We start from the raw sequence: 20,649 nt of genomic DNA on the forward strand, positions 1-20,649 counted from the left end.
TCAGAATCCAATGACTTATGACTTTGGCCATCACAAGTATCCAGTTGGAAGATACCTTGAGTGTCATTGACACCCAAAAGCCACAATTTATTCTCCAGTGTGGTATATCAGAATCCAAGGTCAGAGTGCAGGCCTGCCATAGTTTCCCATGGATGAAGGAGTGCCATTCGTCAAGGATCTTTTTTTTTTTTTAATATATCTTTATTGATTTCAGAAAGAGGGAGAGAGAGAGGTAGAAACATCAATGATGAGAGAGTCATTGATCAGCTGCCTCCTGCAACCCCCCAACTGGGGATTGAGCCCGCAACCCGGGCATGTGCCCTGACCGGGAATCGAACCCGATATCCTGGATCCTAGGCTGATGCTCAACCGCTGAGCCACGCCCAGCCAGGCTACGGTACCCCTTTTGGGAGTAGGGGAAGCAGGTGGTACAAGAGGCTTTTTAAAATGCCCATCCCAGTGTCCTCTTGAGAAAATGCAATTGGCTCTCCGAAGATCTCCCCAGGTGGGTCAGAAGCCCACCTTACTTTTTTTGTTGTTTTGCAAATTTACTTTTGGCAAATTCTAAAGGCACTGTGGGTTAGGTTGTGTGTGTACCATCCAGACAGTCTCATGGTAATTTGATTTTGAAACAATTTCTTGTCACTAGCTTGCTTGCTTGTTTTCACTTCTCTCTCAAGGTAGAAACACTAGAGGAAAAAATAAGCCCAGCTGAAGAGATGGGGAGCCGCATTTAGATTCAGGTGCTCTAAAATCCTAGAGGCTTGGGACACTGATTCTCTTACCCTTTTCAGACAGTTTTTAATGTCTTTTCTTTTCATGGAAGTTTTAGGCATTGTATTCATGAAAATTTGATGTGATATGTTTTTTGGAATTCCATTTTGCAAGCACTAATGTGCCCTAAGGATATACAAGTGAAAAACAAAACCTACGTGTCTGTCAGGCCCACAGAGTACCCGGGGGAGTCGAGGAAAGGAGTTAGTTGCACAGTAGATGCTTAAGAACGAAACAGAGGTGGGTACAGGACGCTGAGAGACGAAGAGCTGGGTGTGCCTCTCCCTCCTGGGGTGGGACATGGGGCGAAAGGATGTGGAATCAGGGAGGAAGCTTATAAAAGGCTTCACAGAGTAAGCATATTCTTAGTTCCTTTCTATGAAATTCTGCTGAGTTTCTAGGCTTAACTCAGATGGAGACATCAAAAAGGAAATTTTTATTTTATATATTTGACATAGATGATAAGACAATATATTGTTGGGATAGTGACAGCTACCATTTATAGAACACACTGTGTGCTAAGCATTTTACTGGTATCATATCATCTATTTCTCGTAGCCCCTCCTATGAAGTAGGTAGTGTTAGCTGCATCTCATAGATGTGGAAACTTTGGCCCAGAGAGGTTAAGTGACATGGCTAAGGTCACACAGCTAAGAAGCTGTAGAGCTGGGATTTAAACTGGGATATCTTTGCCCCCAGAGCCAGTGTCCTGACCTCTACATGCACTGCCTTTTTTGTGCAGCTGCCGTCACAAACTGCCCCCCTCCGTAGATACTCTGGGCTGCGTCTTGCGGGGGTCCTCCATGCTTCCCCACGAGAGGCTGGGCCTTTCTTCCCTGTTATTGGTATTTGATTTCCATTTAATTCATTGCACCCTCTTGCTTTCACTTCTCTTAGTAGTTAAGAGCTATTATGACTTCAAGACTATCTCAGATCTAATTTGGACTTACTATGTGGCCTTGGGTGAGCCATTTTTAAGTCTCACTCATTTTCTCTGTTTGCCACCACTTGGGAACAGGATTATTAGTAATCCTACTAGTATAAAGCAATGCTAGTATTTCTGGTGACATGTTATCATCTGTAGCTTTTGTGCCCTGGAGCTAGGTCTCAGCTGGACTGATCCACTCTGAACGAGCCCATCTTTTGGGGGGAGGTTGCGCTTGTCTGTCTAAGAGCCTAAAGCATGCTCACAGCTCAGCCCGTTTCCCTGTCTTCAACATTTCTGATGCCCATCCTTCCAAGACTGTCGTCAATGCAGTTGTCTCTGCTTTAGATGATGACGACCTTGCCCCAGCTGTCCCTGGAGGACAGTGGCTCGATGAGTAAGTCCTAAAGCTTGCTAGATGCGTCTCAGCATTTCACATGCCTGTGCTGATTGGACAGACCCCGTCTGGGCCTTAGGACTTGGTTGGTCTCAAGGGTCCTGAGCATCACAACTCGAAGTGTCTGCAGTGGTGATTTATTTTTCTGATTTGTGTTTCCTTTTTCAGCAAATGAAAAGATTGAAGACATCAATGGCTGTCCGAAGAACAGATCGCAAATGGTAAGTGGTTCACGGGTAGAGGGTGTTTGTGTCATGTTAACCCTGCCTTTAAGTGATATTGACCATTGTGAAAACATTTACACCATAACTTTTATTCTAGGGGATTATATTAATAAACTAACAGCCATTTCCAAGTAGCCATGGTCTGCTTTTCTGACATTTGTTGGCATTTACTGAAAAATGACTATGACTTTTATATAGACTATGAGACAGCGACAATGAAATATGGTGCTTGCTCTTAGAAACAAGTTATGCAGAACTGGTGCAAACATACGCCTGCTTAGAACTTGGACTGTTGGGACTTGTTCTGCTTCCTGAAAGACCCACAGCAGTTTCTGTCTGAGGCACAGATGAGGTGATGGTATCTCACTATCAGAATTGGGGCATGTGATCTGATTTCCTTTAAAGGTTAGAATGATGTAAAATCAGAACTGTGACGGGAAATGGGAAATGAATTATATCCAGATCATTCTCAATGTAACCTTGACAAGTGATATTCCCTCTGCTGTGATGTGCTTGCTTAGCTCTGTTATTAAAGCTTCTTTTTTTTTTTAAAAAGAATCTTCTAAAATCTATTCTTTGCTTGTTGCATGTTCTACATATAACCATTGAATTAAAATTCATGATCATTGTTGAGTTGAGAAAACATTAAATTGTGATGCTCTGAGTGCTTAGCTTTTCCCTTCAAAATGCTTTGAAACATGGATATTTATACTAAAAATGTATATTATCAGTGTCTGTTAAGATGATGCTAATACCTGTTTAAAATATGAAGGTAGCAACTTAAGGACCACTTTTTCTCTCCCTGGAGACATTAATTTGCTTCCAGAAATCTAAAAAAAGGGGATAATTTGTTTTTCTAACCTCACCTCAGTTCAGTTGAGTAGGCACAATTTGATAGTCTCTTTCCAGAATGCACCGCATTGACTGGCATTCCTTGGGTGCAGTGTCCGATTTTCTGAATTGTTATCCCAGTGAGTTGGACAGGTAGCCTTTGTAGTCAACTCTTTTTTATGCATACAACTTTTTTTATAAAGAGGGTGGGTGCGTGCATGTGTGTGTATGGTGGGGGGAAGTCATTTTTCAGGGTACATTCTGAAGCAAGTCTCTCTGTTTTATTGTTCCTCTGGGGATTGTTTCTTTTCATTTGATCCAGAGAGCAACCATGGGGACACAGAAAAGTCCCCATGCAGACAGCTCATGGCTGCTTTGACTTTTGGAAAAGCTTGGCTGCTATTTTTGCTCGAGCTACTGCAGCTGTCTAGTGTATTAATAATTGAGACAATTTGGATGATAGAAGACTTAATTTTAGTGCAGGCATTTTACTCATGCAGTTATATCTTCACGTGAAAATGCAGTACTTCCTCCTGGGATGGATATCAGTTCATGTGCCTAGCCCATGCTGATGCATGTGTAGAACTGACATTTGAAGGTAGGGAACCTTTTATTCTATTTGGAACATTTGTATCTTCCCCACCTTCCATTGGAGGTGTCTGTTGTTAAAGTCTGCTTTCAAACTTATAAGACTCTCACTTCAGTTTCTTCTGTGCAAATTCAGTTCTATGTGTAAATATCTTACTTATAAATATTACCATAGTAGCAGTGCAATTTTGTGGTTTCCCTATAACTCTTTCAGCTGTGGAAGTACGGATTGTTGTTTTTTTTTCATGGACTTTTTTTTTTAGAACACAAGGATATAAAAATCCTATAATTGCCTGTGATAATTAGTTCCAGCTTAGGGGCAGGGAGGCAGGCATGGTCTGGTGGTAAACGTAGCAGAGAATAGTTCAGCTACAGGATGTGAGGCCAGGAAGACGTAAGAGCCTCTGCCACAGTGATTCCACTCTGTAGGAAATGAGAAAGATGATGAAGACAACAGGGCTATTGTCCTGTCCCCTGTATTACAAAACAGTGATAGATTCATAAGGGAGGACTGGCCTGGGGCACACGGGAAGTTCTTATAGACAAGCCCGGGTGGTGTTCTTGCTAATCGGACGCCCGAGTGTGTGTGAGCATATGGAGGGAAGCATTTCTACCCATGGCGATGTAGCAAAGTGGATGGACCACCCTTTCTAGATTCCTAGGTTAACTTAGACCTTATTTAGGGTGGCTGATGGTAGAGATTTGTGGTTGTTCTCTGAATGTTGCTTGTTTGGAGGAGACCAGAGGAGAAGGTAGGTGGAGAGCATCATGTCGATAAAAGGAAGATGACCCGCAGTGAGTTGAGAAGTTGGGGGATGTACCTGTTGGGAGGGTAACTGTCAGTCCCTTGAAAATAATCCACATGGAGTTCATGTGCTCACTCCCTAAGAAAACGGAGCATCTTCAGGGGCCTTTAATAATGGAGCCAAAGAAAAGCAATTTAATCTCAGAGCAGGAGGAATGAGTGTTACCCCAGTTTTCGAGGGACCAATTCATTTCATCAGCCTGTTGGTGGGTAGGAGGGGGAGCTTAGATTTTGTGGGGAGGAGGCCAAGCCTTCACCTCTTACTCCCGCCCTCCCACTCAGCCCCCTCCTCCCGACCCACCCGCAGCCTCAGAGCCCCAGCCCCTGCTCTCACTCCTGCGCTGCAGGCTCTGCTCCAGGTCCTGCTCCCTCCCAGAGGACGGGGAAGTGAACGCAGATACTTGCGGCATACGGACTAGAGGATCCCGGGGGCATTGGTGCACAGACATGGGCATGGCATTGCACACTTGGAGCCAGTTGGCCAACATTCACAGAGTGCCAACTAATGCCAGGCACTGGGCTAGGCCAAGTGAACGAGATGCGATTCCTGCCCTCAAGGAACCCAGAGATGAGTAGGCAGGAGACCGGACAACAACCAGCACAGCGGCCGGTGCAGCTGCTCCCGCAGACACCTGTGCGGGGCCCCGCAGGGCGCATTGCACCGCGGGCCAGGGGAGGCTCTAGAATAACTTCTAGGGTGAGTCTCAGAAGGCAAGAGGGCTCGCCACAGGGGCGTGATGAGTGGGCGAGGATTCCCCTTTCTGGAGAATGTTTACCTGAAGGTGTCACACACCCTGCTGAGGAAGGTTTTGCAAGATTTGTTCATTGGTCCTCCCCAAGTGCTATAAACTGTGCCTGGTAAGGGTCTTCCAGCCTCTCAGCAACACCGACACTCTGCTGCGTGGTGTTCAAGGTGAGGGCTGGGGCATGGAATTGTCCAGAGTACAGCGGACCCCATGGGCACGGTGGCCTTTTTGGACCCAGGACAAGTCTTGTGCATTCCTCATCACTCCCCAGATGGCTACAGCCCACAGAGCTACCCCCATTGGACCCAGGAGCAAAGTTTCCAAAAGGAAAATCACCATGGTCATCAACTCCTGTGTGTGGAAGTTGAACAGTGGGATCTGGAAAATGAAAACGCTACCTGGTGGGAAATGGTGGTTTAATATTTTTAACATCAGCACTAATGTGCCTCCACACAGTGCTTTCAGGTTTACCATGACTTTACACTCGTGAGCCCATTGGGTCCTCCCGACTGCTGTGGCCGGCATGGCACTCCCCACTTTGGGGTGAGAAGATCGGAATGCTGGGTGGCAGAGGGCTGTCTCCAGGGAGAGGCAGAGCTACGATCATCGGCATCTGTAACTCTCGGCGCCCATCTCTCAGCCCTCATAAAATAGGACTGTGACCCTGACAGAGCAGTGGCAGGGACTTCCCTTTCCCCAGCAGGCTTGTTCTCAGCCTATGTGTGAGTCCTTTGCCCTGTTTCAGTCTGACCTAGATGCTTCGGGGGCCAAATCCTTGGAGATGGAGCTGTAGAAACAACACTCCCCTCTCCTGCCCTCTCTCCCCCTCCAAAGCAGTCTGTTTGGCCCTTAAATAAGTTTGTGTGTGCGTCAGAGCTGGTTAAATGTTTTGTCTGTTTAGCGTTGCCATGGCAACCCAGGGGCATCTTTTTGGCTTTCAAGTGGTGTGTTCAGCAGAGTTATGTGTTAGTTTGGAAGGAGAAACATTGCTTGGAGCTTAGCCAGCGGGCGCTGGGGCGGCCACTGCCTTGCTCCCTGAACCCACTGAGCTGCAGGACATTGAATACTCACTGTGGGCCTAGGGATGGCCACTGTAGGGAGTGCTTCTCTTTTTAAATCATTATTATTTTAAGTGGCTTGGCTTTCTGCTGTTGATTAGGAGAGGTGCAACGTTAGCAAGACCTGCCAGCCCTTTCAGTGGAAAGCCCCAGGCCTGTTTTCCCCTCTGGCTGGCTGACCTCAGGCCTGGGGTCATCTGGGCCTCCCAGCACTGCCTGCCTGCTTCCTCCTGGGCTCTCAGGGAGTCCTCCTGCCTCCTTCCCTTGGTGCATCCAGACTGGGGGCCAGCCTGGGCTTGAGACCCAGACAGGCCAAGTTTGAGTTCCTTCTCTGCTAGTCTGTGGCCTTGAGCTAATTATTTAACCTTTTGAAGCCTCTATTTCCTGTTCTAGAAAGTAGGGTTGATAATAATACCTACCTCATAAAGGTTTTGTGAGGACTAATGAGGCAATGGAAGTGATAATAATGGGTAATAATATTTACAGCTATAAAATATAACTAAAGCCTCTAGAGTGTTTGCTGTGTGAACATGGTAAGTGCTTTACAAATACCCTCTTCCCTTCCCCCTGCCTCTTCCCTTCCCCACTGCCACAGGTGCCCCTGAAGCCCCTTTCAGAAAGCCAGCACCAGGTAAGACACAGTGCAATGAAGCCTAGAAAGAGCATGGATGCACCAGCCCCCAGACCTGGGCATCAGGTCCCAGTGCTGCTCCTGGATCCAGCCCTCCTTTCTCTGGTCCAGAGTCTCCTCTGTGAAAAGACAGACTAGGTTTTCTGTTTTACCTCTGACCTCTGGGAGCTGCAAAACATCAAAGCTAAGACCATGGGCTCTGAAGGCTGGCTCCTTGGGACCTGAGGCATGTTCCTTAGGTTCTCAGGGGACCAGTTTCTATGACAGGAGTAGTAATAGTACCTGCCTCATGGGTTGTTGTAAGGCTTACATGAGATAACCAATGTGAAGTGTGCTTGTACACTGTGGGCACAGAGGGAACACTCAGTAAATGTGAGCTCCTGATGGGATGACGAATTTTCAGGATACCTACTTATTTTCAAAGAAATTGACATTTCAAGTGTAGCCAGCCTCACCTTTGAGTGGGGGCTTATGAGACACTGTGGCCCTGGATAATCCATTTGATCTCTCAGCACCTCTTCCCTCCACCCTCACCCCTGGGGATTGTAAGAAATAACATCTTGCAGGGCTACTCTGAGGCTTCAGTGAGAGAACATACATTTGCTGAGCACTCAGAATGCATGGGACATGTTAAGAGCTTCACCCAGTTATTGTCTGTATTTTGCACATGGAGACTGAGGCTTTAGAAGGTTATATTTTGCCCCAGATTACTTATCTAGAAGGCACAGTTGGAGCTCGAGCCCAAGTCTCTCTAGCTTAAGAGTATGTGGTGTTTACTGTGTGACAGAGAAAGGGCAAAATAAGAATAGTCTTCACCTCACCAGTCCCTGCCTTCCTTAGTTTTCATTTGTGGATATGGCAGAATCAACTGGGTTTAGCCAGGAGTTAGCAAGAAGGAGGGAAATTATTTCTGGAAAGGGCCTGAGTTGACCTGTTGATGGGAACTCAAGAAAAATGGGCAGGTGGCCCTGAGCAAAAGGCAGCCTGTTGGGATGGCCTTGGCGCCAGGTACTTCTGACTATTCTCCGCAGAGCTTCCTGGGCCAAGGGAAGGCCATCTGCAACAGGATCGGGTTTCTAGGCCCAGTGACCTTGAGCCCTCCCAACAGCTGCCAGAAAGCCTGCCACATGCTTGGGGAGTGTCAGAGATCCTTGGGCAGCTGAGGTGCTTCTGCCCTGGGCCCCTAGGCCTATTTTTACATGGCCCTAAGGGCGCACATATGTTACAGATCCAAGAAGGCATGAAGAAAAGTCCACAGGCCACTTTGAATTTAAAGCAAAGTGAGAAGTGTCCAAGAACAAGATCAGCAGGAAGCATCTATTACTACGTACTCAAGGTGGTACATCCACTGTCACTGCCTTTCAAAGATGGTGACGACCTCCATGTCTGTCTCTCTGCCTCTCTGGTCACACCTCTGTTTCACACCATCATTGACTCTTCATTTCCTTCTCCAAATGCTTGAGCATACAAGAGAAGGAAGGGCATTCATGACCAGTTACCATCATCTCTTGCCACTGGGCCACTCACATTCTATACCCCAGACGTACTAGAGCTTGAGGTGCTCCAAGGGAGCCGTGTGAGCTCATGCCTTTCTACTTTGCTGCATGCTGTCCAGTCTTCCAGGAAGACGTGGCGATCGTCCCACCTAGGTATTGTAACCTTTAATATTCAGATAAGTTGTTACTTCAAGTAGTTGAGATATTTAGGTACCCTGTTGTCTTTTGTGTGGCCGAGTGTCCTGTGCCTGCATTTCTCATAACATATTCTCTTGTGGTTGTTGACTTACATTCTTGAAGAAGATACTGTCTCTTTCCTAAATAAGCGCTATGGCTTGCTTGACTGACATATAGTAGGTATTTAATACATGTTGGATGGATGGATGGATGGATGGATGGATGGATGGATGGATGGATGGATGGATGGAAAGACCAAGGAGGGAGCTGGCCCTCCTGCTGTGGAGCCTACAGTCATTGCCTTTGTCCCCAGTTCTGTCCTTGTTTTTATATAATAATAATAATAATAATAATAGCAAACACTTATTGTATACACTTATAGCTGGGCATTGTTTTAGACATTTTACCTGCATTAACTGACTTTGTCTCCATGAAACCATTATTATTCCCATTTCACAGATGAGGAAACTGAGACAGAGATAGGTTGAGTAACTTGCCTGAGGTCACACAGCTAATAAGTTACAAGCCAGGGTTTGAACCCTGAAAGCCTGGCTCTAGAGTCCATTCCCTTAACTGTTACGCTACTCTGCCTATAAGGAAATCAATGGAAAAACGGGAAAACGCCAACTGTGATGTGGAGATACAAAAATTACATTTGTTACCCCCTCATATAGGGTATGGGCAAAGCCTTGGGATGATTCATTGTATCATGGGAGGAGATTTGGGATGAAAAATAAGCATGGACTCTGGAATCGGGCAGATCTGGGTCTCACGCACTGGGCATGCGTGCTAGGGATAATGGAAGCTGCCTCCTAGGGTTGTTCGAGGGATGAATGGGAGGGAGATGGCGTAAAAAGCGCCTGGCATCATCCTTACTCACGATGAGTGTCCTTCCCATGGCTGTTCCCTTTCCCACTTACAAGGCACATATACACTAACTACTGACTTGTGCATTAGAAGGTTTTTTCATACTCAGAAAATATGCATTCAGTGGGGTAAGCTGCACTCCCACCCCCAGGATGTTCACCTCCTAATCCCTGCAGGAACCTGTGAATGTACTTTACATGATAACAGACTTTGAAGGTGTAATTAAGGATTTTGAAATGGGAAGATTGCCCTTGATTGTCTAGGTGGGCCCAATGTGATCACAAAGAGAGAAGATGTGATTATGGAAGCAGAGTCAGAAAAAGAGAGGTTGGGAGAATGCTCTTCTGCTGGCTTTGAAGATAAAGGGCCGCAAGCCAAGGATGCAGGTGGCCTCAGCAAACATTCCCTGGAGCCTCCAAAATGGATGCGGTCTGCCGACTCCTGATGCCAGCCCAGTGAAACTGATTTTGGGTCTCTCGCCTCCAAAGCTGTTTGTGGCATTTTGTTACAGCAGCAGTAGGAAACTCATAGCTCTGGGGTTCAAGCAAAGTTACTCTTACTGTATTAGATGGTAAGCTGTTTGGGTTGATAGCAGAGGCTGACCTGGCTGCTGTGAGGACCTTGGGTTTCTGAGCTGACTGCAGCTTGTCTCCATTGTTCGAACCCTTCAGAAAGGAGCTTCCTACGTGTGTGCTGAGCAGGGCGTTGGAGGGCAGCGCGGGGAGGAAGAGGCCCGCGCTTAGTTTCCAGCGTGGCCTGTATTGTGGGCCACTGAGCCTGCAGGTGAGTCCCAAGTGCCATTTCATCTGGTAGTTAGAAGTGAGTGCCAGGTATTCCTGACCTCTTTGATGCAAATGTAAGCTCACAAGTAGGCACTATCTTTCCTAAGAATGTGTATTTATCTTGCAGTTAATATGACATTTGAGCAAATTTTGTGAGAGTTTATCATATTTTATATACTGTTTAATAATATCCTATTTTTGTAATATATATAATTGATTTTTAATCTCTTTTAGTTCAATAAAAATTTCCATATTCCAAGCACCTGGGGCTAGGTACGTGGAAGTGCTCAGCTAATGCTTCTTATATGAATGAGCGAAACGATTAACCGTCCAACTATCCCAGAGCTTCCTACAGACTAGGGGTGATGGTAGATATCAAATTTTAATGTGAAATACACTATATACTTTTCAAATGCTTTAAAGAAACGAGTCATCCTAAGCCAAGAAATTCTCTCAAATCCAGTCTCTTTTCTCACAATTTTATATTTTAACTTAGTCACAAAGGTTTATGGAAAAGACACCAAAATAACATTATTTTCATTGATAAATGAAGTAGTGTTTGGTTTGGCAAAGCCTCCTCTGGCTATGCTTCTCCACCTTTAGTGTGGAGAGCTTGTGAGAACAGGTTGCTGGGTCCCACCTGATTCAGTACGTCTGGGGAGGAGCTGGAGAATTTGCATTTTTAACAAGCTCTTGAGTGATGCTGATGCTGCTGGTCTGGTAACCACATTTTGCCAGTGTTGTCTTAGAGCCAAGTAAAAAAGCCTCTTTTGGAATATGCATGTGTAAACATGCATTTCAACTTATGTTAGTTTGCAAAGTTGTTTAAAATTTTTTAATTTAACAAGATCAGTAAGGAGTTTATTTAAATTTAACTAAATATTTTGAATGAGCCGTTCAGTTGCTTTTTTGGAAAGGTTAAGATGCTTTAGACATCCTCTTGTCTGAGAACTATAGTGAGTTCTAAGTTGGTAGGATCTGAATTGTGCATGTGTAGTGGTCTCAGAATTTGCATCTGTCTTCTCTACCTCTTCCAGCTCACTTAGCCTCTGTGACCCTTGGTTTCCTCCATTGAGAAACCGAAGTGATAATCCTTAGCACTGCCTGTATCCCACTAGGCATTAACTTCTTTGAGGGTGGGTTCACATTGGTCCATCTGCCCATGCTGCCTGGTACCTGGTAGATGCTCGGTGAATATTTACTGAAGAAATTCCCATCACACCTACCTTGGGACTGAGGTGTTGTGAGTGGCAACATGTGCTCAATAAAGTTAAAGAACTTAGCAAATGTGAGGTTGGGCAGGAGGAAAAATAGCTACAAATCTTCTTGAGCTGAAAGAGAAATTGGATGGTGATTTACAACCATGTAGATTGTGGTTTAATATCTAAGCCATCTGGGCCTCATGCTGGGATCCACCTCCCTGCATATGTCTTCATGGAGTTCTTACATTTCAGTCTAGCATCAAAGGGGTATCTTCTGTATGTGCGTTTGCTTTTTTATTTTTTATTTTTCATGAAACCAGAATTAGCAACGGATTCCTGTTTGCACTTTGTTAAGGCACAGTTAGCCTATGGCGTCTGCGTGTTGGAAACTGGTCAGTAGATGAATGTGTGAGCCAGTGTGCTCACTTAAGCAAAAGGTTGACAGTGGTGGCCAACAAGCTTTTCAGGTCCCAGAAGACTTTTTAAAACAAAACAAAAACTGAACAGATGCCAATAGTTAGATGAAAATCCATATACCTCATAAAAATAGATCTTCCAGCTTTCTAAAGAAAAGATCTGATAATCTGGCAATGCTGGGTTGTCACTCCCCAGGCAAAAGTTGGTGAAAGCTGGGTAGCAGCTGCCCCTTTAGGTAGATGGGGTGCATTTCTCATGCTCCCCACCATTTCCTATTGTCTTATACCCATCCTGTTTTAGTCATTTGTTACCTGCCTGCCCCTTGCACCCATTTGAGGTTTTTCAGCCCCAAAATATTGTATTTTTACAAGTATCATGAACTTCCTTAGAAATCCTAACGCTGTCATGGTGGTTGGAAAGATACCTGTTTTGGGAACATTTTGCCTTTGAAATAATGCCTACAAGTGTTTATATTGCTTTAAATATTACCTCCTACACCTCAAGAATTAAAACACTGTAAAAGAACATAAATATCTTACGCAAAACATGTCCAAAAGCATGTGGGAGAAGTGACTCCTTCCTCTGTGAAGTGTCCTTTGTCTTCTAATGTAAAGATTGGATTTGGTTTGGATGGACTGGTTACTTGCCTTGTCGCACTGCTGAAAGACAAGGGCAGGGAAAGTGACCAAATGGCAGCTATTTTTCTCTTCTTTGGCATTAGCAAAGCTCTTGCTCTTTAGTTGTTAATTCCCCATGTTTACAGCTTTAAAACGTTTTCCATTAAGTGTTCAAATTCCAGTTCTGCCATTTAACAACTGCAATTTTAGGAAGGTACTCTGTTCCTCCATTTCCCCATCTGGTGAAAATGAACTGAAATAAGAATGTATGGAAAATGATTTAGTCCAGTGCTTCATGTTTTTAAGAGTGCAAATACTCTTTTCTTGTGAGGCCTCTATAAGGCTTTCAAGAAGGGAATCCGTATGCCCCTTTTACTGAAAGGAAAACCGAGGCTCAGGGGAGTTAAGTACCTTGCCCAAAGATAGCCAGGAAGCCCTGAAAAAGCCACGGTGCCCAGACTTTATCTCTGGCTTGGTGAAATCCTTAATTTCCCTCTCCCCCATTAAAATTTCCTAATCACAGTGCCAAAGATAACACTTTGACATGAGTTGGCTTTTCCTGTGAAGTAGATTTGGTGGGTGAGAGGGATTCCCGCATTGGCATGAATGTGGTAGAAGTCATGTAGAGTTGGATGGGGTTGCAGAACCAGACCCAAATCTCACCTTTTTCCTCACACTTTCCCCTGACGGAGCAGGAAGGCAGGGGGAGAAAGGCATGCATCCTGGGTTTCCTGCACTACTGTAAGGGTAACCTGCTACCTTTCGTGGAGGCTTTGAGATGAATCAACTTGGAATTAAACCTTCCCCGGGCCCCATCTGCTTCTCTAAGGTGATTGTGCAAAAGAAACCCCTAGCTGAAGCTAAAGCAAAGGACCTGTAGAGGTTAGCCTGCGGAGGGAGGGTTTCTTTTTTTTAATTTTTTTTTAAATCCTCACCCAAGGATATGTTTTTACTGATTATCAGAGTGAGAGAGAAAGAAAGAGAGAGAGAAACATCAGTGGGAGAAACATTTACCGGTTGACTTCCATATGCACCCTGACCAGGGATTGAACCTGCAACCTTTTGGTTACAGGATGACTCTCCAACCAACTGAGCCACCCGGCCAGGGCAGTGGGGTGTTTCTCCTGACTTGATCTTTCCTTCTATATGTCATCATCAGGCTTGTGAGACTCCTTAGAGAGAGACTTACAGAGATTTTCTTCTGAGTTTCAGAATTTATTGATGCTTTGTCTATGAATAGCTCTAACATGCTCCATTTTTATAATCACCCAGCAGTTTAATTTTAGCCTTTGAGGGGGCGGGGTGTCTTCCTAACACTGATATATATATGTAGAACTGTATGAAATAGCCAATATTTGGCCATTTTTTTTACTCACAAAAATCGCAATTTTATCTGGTTCAACTGAATATTTGACAACGGTGGAAATAGTAACAGAGCTTAGCATTCTATGAGAAGTGAGAAATTGTCACTATTACTTCACAGGTGCATTAGATATCGTGTAGCCTTGGGAAGCTCAGGATATCCTGTAATAGAGACCTTCCTTGTCTAGCTTGTTGTCTTCCGGTGGATTTGACCATGCCTCTGACTTCCCGGCTATGCCAGTAAACAGAGCTGAGAATTATTTTAATATTAAAGCATTCTTAATTATTTTAAATCTTGAATAATTTCTAATTGGTTAGCATGTAGCTCTTTGCTTTGGTCAGAGATTTTAGAATATGAAACTATTTGCCAAATCTAGTTTCTTGGGGTAAAGTATTTTGTTTACTACTTTCAAAATCTCCCAAATTATGTATTAATGATCACCAGTGGTCTAGAATTTGGGCCCAGCTTGTTAGCCATACCTGCCAACAGCTTTTGAGATAAAAAAAAAATAGAGGTAATGTATGTGGAAAGTGCTGGAATTGTGCCTGGCATATCATAATCACCTGCTCACTGCTAGAACATCAGGAATTAGAGAATAGAAGGGCGATTTTTGAATTACACCTCCTGCAGAAATGAACACTACGGGGTGACATATACAGGCAGAGGATAGCAGAGCCATCACCTTCATTCCAGCTATCACCGCACTGGGAGGGCAGAGTCCTTCAGGATTTTGAGTTGAATATTGAACATTCAAATTCACCCGCTTGGCTTCACTTTCCTGGTTATCAGTGCTTCCAGCACGTGTCTTGCACTTCGTACGTGCTATCCTTGGAATTGCGGGGTTGCAATCCATGGGTGGAGTACTCATGAGCAGCCCAGAACCACAAGCTACAGACATTAGCCAGTCGGCTGAGCCACGGAACTGAATTGCGCAGGCTCTTGTGCGGGAATTGGTCACCAAGCTGGTGAGCACGTCTAGCTCTTGGCCTTCGCCTACAAACTACCCCCCTGCCCTCTTCCTTTATCTGTGTTTGTTCTGTGGGTGAAATGATCCATTCTAGTGGTATTTCCCAAACTGAGGGCTCACTGCACTCTGGGGCCTATCAAGGATCTGATGTTTTGTTTTATTTTACTTTTATAGTCTGCTGTTTCTTGAAGACTTAGTGGTGGCTTATGGGTTTCAGCATGTACATATGGCAAAGATTCAAAAAGAGCCAGGACCTTCTAAAAAGAGCATAGTGAGTCAGTGTCAGGCTTGTCAGTAGGTGAGCTGATAGGTGTAAGTTGGCCCTATCACGTTTGTGAGCTGTGTTTAGTGGGGTGATACTTGTTTACAGTGTACCCTGCCCAGGAGGCTGTCTGTTCCATGACAGGACCACACTGTTTGGTCACTGCTGTTTCCCCCTCCCCTAGAGCTGGCCCCCAAGAGACTAAACACTGAGTCATTTTTCAAAGAATGAATGAGTCTACAATAAGGGCTAACTTTTGTACCTTTCGTTCCAGCTTCCTTCCCAGGTTTCTCTCTTTGCTTCAAGGGGAACATTGAGGTCAGAAAATAATAGGAAAATGGAATATTCTAGGCAGTTGGAAAGATAATCCCTGGGGGAATTTGAGATTCTTGTTACCAATTTTTTTGCTCCTGTAGAGAGAATTTTTTGTATCCATATGGACTTACCCATTTGCTGTAACAGCAGAGAGACTCCTACAAAGTTTTTTTTTTTTTTTGAAAGGAATTCTTGACAACATTGTTGGAAAGCTGAAGTTATAAATACTATAAAAGATAAGGCGGATAACATTGCCAAATTGAAGGAGCTGGGCAAGGCATTAAAGCAGCAAGAAAAACAGACCAGAGAGAGGGACTTAAGCCCCATCCAGCCCGAGTTCCACATTCTTAAGCTTTCTGTTTTAAAGCCACCAGGAGAGCCTGAGCTGACTTGCTGGAAGCTTTGACGCTTGAATGGCCCAAGCTGGGACAGAAGGTATGGAACCCCTCATACTGCTGAACAAAGATGGCTTTAAACATCAGCCAGGCAGCAGCAGCCTGTGGGGCTTACAAGGGGGCATGCTACCAAATATTCCCCCACCTAGAGAATTTGAAATGCCACCATACATTTCCTTTATTCTGGGGTTCCCTTCTGAGATTACAGCTATGGTGTCTGGGTCCCACCAGCTGTGTCCCATGGGGTTGTGCAGCTCTAGGACCATGCTGTGGCCCATGAGCCATGTGACCCTGAGATAATTCTGGACCCCAACACTGACATAGGTAGACCAAAAAATAAAAAATAAAACAAATGAAGCTGGGCAAATCATGTGTCAGGTGGTGGCCCCTAGGAATGGAGAGGAAAGAGACAGACAACAGTGGTAACACAGGCATTTAGGAGGGCTTTGCCCAAAGTGCATTTTGCTTTAGGGTTTGATTTCATGATTGGATTTCTTCTTTTCTTTTCTATATTTATTTTTGGAAAGTGGCAGAGGAAGGTGTGTCAGAAGGGTTAGATATGAAACAGGCCTTCCTATTACACGTGACCACAGATGCTGACATTCCCTTTCCATTCCTCCCTGTCTCCATGCCCAGCCCAGATGTCTCTGGAGCCCCACCTCCAGGACACTGCTCAAGCCATCCCTGGCATCCCTGCTGTTGCCATGGTAATGGGGCCATGACAAGACTTCCCTAACAACTGGAAGGACCCCTGCCTTCTCTCCTTCACCGTGTCAGCTCCTGGGTGCAGCCCTGCGTGGCCAGCCCTCTGCTCTTGCTCAGTGTCATCTCCCTTGCTCTTTCTTGCCCACTGGCCTCCAGCCATTTCTACTTTCTTTTGGTTCCCTAATGTGGAACATTGCCTGCTGGCTGGGAGCTTTCAAGCATTAGGTTTCCTATGATGGGTACGTTCCTTTCTTCCCACTCTGGATTCCCAGGAAACTCTTAAGTCTCAGCTCAAATTCCCCTTCTGTCAGCAAATATTCTTGAGTACCTACGACGTGTTCCGTGCTATTTTGGGTGCTTGGGACTACATCAGTGAACAGAACAGACAAAAGCCCGGTCTCTGCGGACCCACTTGCTATCTCTTCCTTAAGAAATTCTTACCTGACCCCTGTGCCCCGGGCAAGTCTTCCAGTACATGACAGATGTTATTTGAGCACCATTTGTTTAATGTCAGTTCCCCTGCGTTAGACCATAGGTTCTATGAGGTGGGGATTGCGTCTGTTTTATTTACCCCCCAGTCCCAGCACATTGTCTGACACCCAGTCAGTGCTCAGTGAACATGGGTGAAGAAATGGTTAAATGAATGGATGAATGGTGATATTTTTTTGTTGGCCAGGAGCAATATCAGGCGCGGGGCTCACACACATCTGGAAGGAAATTGAGTTGATCTGTGAGGCTCATGAAGAAGCTACACTGTGCTTTCAGCCCCAGAACTTAGAAATTCTCACTCCTCCTTGTCAGGTCTGGACCTCCCATGGCCTAGGTTTTAGGCACTTCATGATTTTTTTTAAAAAATAGCTGTGACCACGCCTGACTTCAGCTCGGCAGCTGTTTGCCTCCCCTCCCAGGACGGAGGTCTCCAAGGGAAGCCCGGGTTGGACGCTCTCAACGTGTAAAAACTGGCGCCGCGTTTACTCGGCGTGCGGAGCCCTGGCCTCCGCTGGGCGGCGGCGGCGCCGGCAGAGACGGTCTTCATTTGCATCCGTCATTTCCATGTGCTTTGCACTCAGCTTCACTGGTATTCAGGGGAAAATGCTGCCATGACAACTGCCACAGCAGATGGTATTTGATCAGTCTCCAGGCTACCGAGGAGCTATACAGCGGCACTTCCGAGGTTTGCATATTTTGCGTTATCGTGAGACCCCGTCCGGCTTAATCATGATCGAAATGTGAAGTTTTCCATTGGCTTCTGTCCTCCCTTCTCTTTCCAGTTGTTTGGCATTTGTTTTGGTTTTCCTTGCTCTCTGCCTGTCTTGGGAGGAGATGTGCGTCTGGATGTGAGAGACAAAGGCTACAAATACCCACCCAGTCCGTGGGAGTTGCCCTGCCAGGTCTAAAGTTCAGAGACTGTGGAGAAACTATTCAACTTTGGGATGGAGATCCTGGCTGAGACTGGGAGAAAGGCTTCATTGCAGCCTTTTTCTCTTGGGTGTCCGTGGACCGCACGGGGTGGTGGCCACGTAAGGCACCAAACAAAGGGAAGCCCTGGGAAGTGATCTTGGTCTCAGGTCGAGCCCTAACTCTACCTGTTCATTCATCCAGCGTCTTTGTGCTCCCAGGGTCTCTGAGCCACATTGTGGTCCCCCCTTTAGGCTTTCAGCTAATACTGTGAACTCCAGGATCTCCGTCCCAGCGCTATGGCAACAAGTACAACAGCCTTCCCACCCTGCCCCCGCAGCATCATGGAATGTCAAACTTAGCACAGATTTCTCCAGCTAATTTTGGAAAGTAGTTTATATTGGCCGCTATGTGTTAATGAACAGCCTTGGCCGTATTTACATACTTTGCTGGTTAAGAGTCTTTTCCTTTGCTTGGCCTCCCAACTTTAACCGGGTCCTCATCTCACACTATGGTCTGGATCACACATGAGCCTCATTAAAGACGAGATCGAGGACACCCTTGTGCTGTAATTAGGGCTGGGCTCCTTTCGGGGGTCTGGTGGCAGTTTGCAGCCTCAACGGTACATGAAGATGGGTTGTTTACCTGGACAGTATTTGGAAGAAAACCTTAAGGTGAAATTTAATCACGAAAGAGCCTGGATCAAAGAAACCATCTCCCCTTCTGATCTCATTCCAAGCGAAGCCAGGAGGTTGGAATCCACGGCTGACCCTGATCTGCTTCCCAGCTTCGCTCTCTTCCCGGGGTGCAGATGAAAAGCGTGTGGGTCTCGGCCGCCTTGTCAGGAATGATTTTTAACCTCAATGGAACATTATTAAAGAGTGGATTTGAGACTCAGGAATGTTTTCTGAGCTCCTCATGTGAGCAGAGAATTCATAGGAGAGGAGAAAAAAATTCAGAGCACTTGATGGGCTTCTGAATCGTCTTTTAAATGATGACCCAAGTTCTTGTTTTTGGTTTTAACATTTTCGGGGAGTGCAATCTGGCTGTCTGCATACAGCTCCCTGTTTCACCTCTTTAGGAGAAAGCCCCCTGGATGCCCTTAGGCCTCTCCTCCCCTCCACCTAATGAAGGAAGCTCCTAATACTCCCCTTGTTGATATGCTCCAATTCTCCCTGAAGTGGATGGGGTGGGGGGGGGGGTGTCAAATGTCTCTGTGGACCCTAAAGAGAAGCATTACATGAGTGTGGACTGCTGGACAGTGAGGAGGACTTGGTCCACCATTGTCAGAAGAATCGAGCACAGTGCCTGGCCCAGAGCAGACATCCAAACAATTGTGTTGACTGGATGAATGATTAAGAGGATCATGTCACTCAGGTTTATCAATCTTGGCACTATTGACATTTGAATTGGGTAATCCTTTGTTGCGGGGCTGTCCTGTGCAGTTTAGTGTGTTCAGCACTATATACGAGGAGTAGCAACCCCCCCATTGTGACAACCCAAAATGTTGCCAGACATTGTCATATGTCCCCTGAGGGACAAACTCCTTGCCCCTTCACTCCCTTTCCTCCCAGCCTAGTGGAGAACTACTGATCTTATGGAATTCATTGAAAGAATAACAGGGCTTTGAAAAAACGACAGGAAGAGAAAATACTCTAGGTAACTTATTTTTATAATTATTCATTCTTTTAATAGATTTTAACTTTAAAGGAAAGCCCAGTAGGTGGCTGAATTGAAGTATACCAAGGCTAGCCTTGCAAGAAGAAATTACTGCATACTTTAAACGATACTGTATGTATTGAATTTTCTGTGAATGGGACAAGTAAATGTTCTTTATGCTTGTTGGAAGGAAATTTCTATGGAATTACAATATGGAAGCAGAGCAGTGCTTTTCTTGAATATGTCAGTGGGTATCTTTTAATTGTCACGTCGCTGTACTGTTGTTGAAAAGAATTAACCCATGTCAGGCCGCCTATGTGACACATGCCAGGATAATATCAAGTGTACTGTTTTTTATTTTTGCATTAACAGATTCAGAGTCAGCATTTAAAAAAACATATATGTGTGTTTTTTTGTGTTTTTTTAATTTCAGAGAGAAGAAGGGAGAGGGAGAGAGAGAGAGAGAGAAACATCAATGATGAGAATCATCCATCGGCTGCCTCCTGCATGCCCCCTGCTAGGGATCAAGCCCGCAACCTGGGCACGTGCCCTGACTGGGACTCAAACCGTGGCCTCCTGGTTCATGGGTGGACTCTCAACCACTGAGCCAGCAGGGCGGGAGTGGTCAGCTTTTTCTTTTTCTTCTTTTCCATGGGAACGTAATTGCCAAAGCCTTGCTTATCAGCTGTGCACAAAATAATATATTCAAGAAGTGGGATAGGATTTTAGGAAGAGACAAGAGGGAGAAGAGTAATTTTATAATTTTACCACAATTTAAACACCAGTGCCTCTTTGTGGAGGCAACAGTCCTTTTGGTATATTACTGTTGTGTTCAATAGCATAAGTAAGGACTGGTAGTTATTTTCTCAAAATTGGGCGTTTGTAATAGGGTAAAATAGCATTTAGAGGTATAATTTTTATTATACTTAAAAATAGAAGCAAATTGCTCCAAACACCTCCATAGGGACCTTCCAGCTGTGCTCTGCCTTTCTTCTCCTTCCACCCTCCCCTCCAAGATGGTTCCACCTGGTTGTCACTGTCAGTCATT

The 20,649-nt window shown here is 45.3% G+C and overlaps 1 protein-coding gene across 1 annotated transcript in view; it reads left to right on the forward strand.

The window, feature by feature from the left end:
- Window positions 1–20,649, forward strand: part of NAV2 (neuron navigator 2) — a 342,947-nt gene that overhangs the window by 120,476 nt on the left and 201,822 nt on the right. Inside the window, exon 3 of the mRNA XM_081154569.1 lies at window positions 2,265–2,317. Coding sequence (XP_081010695.1) covers window positions 2,265–2,317 — 53 coding nt within the window. The remainder of the gene's footprint in view (window positions 1–2,264; window positions 2,318–20,649) is intronic.

This window comes from Miniopterus schreibersii (assembly GCF_964146895.1).
Source record: "Miniopterus schreibersii genome assembly, chromosome: 12".
Taxonomy (NCBI): Eukaryota; Metazoa; Chordata; class Mammalia; order Chiroptera; family Miniopteridae; genus Miniopterus; species Miniopterus schreibersii.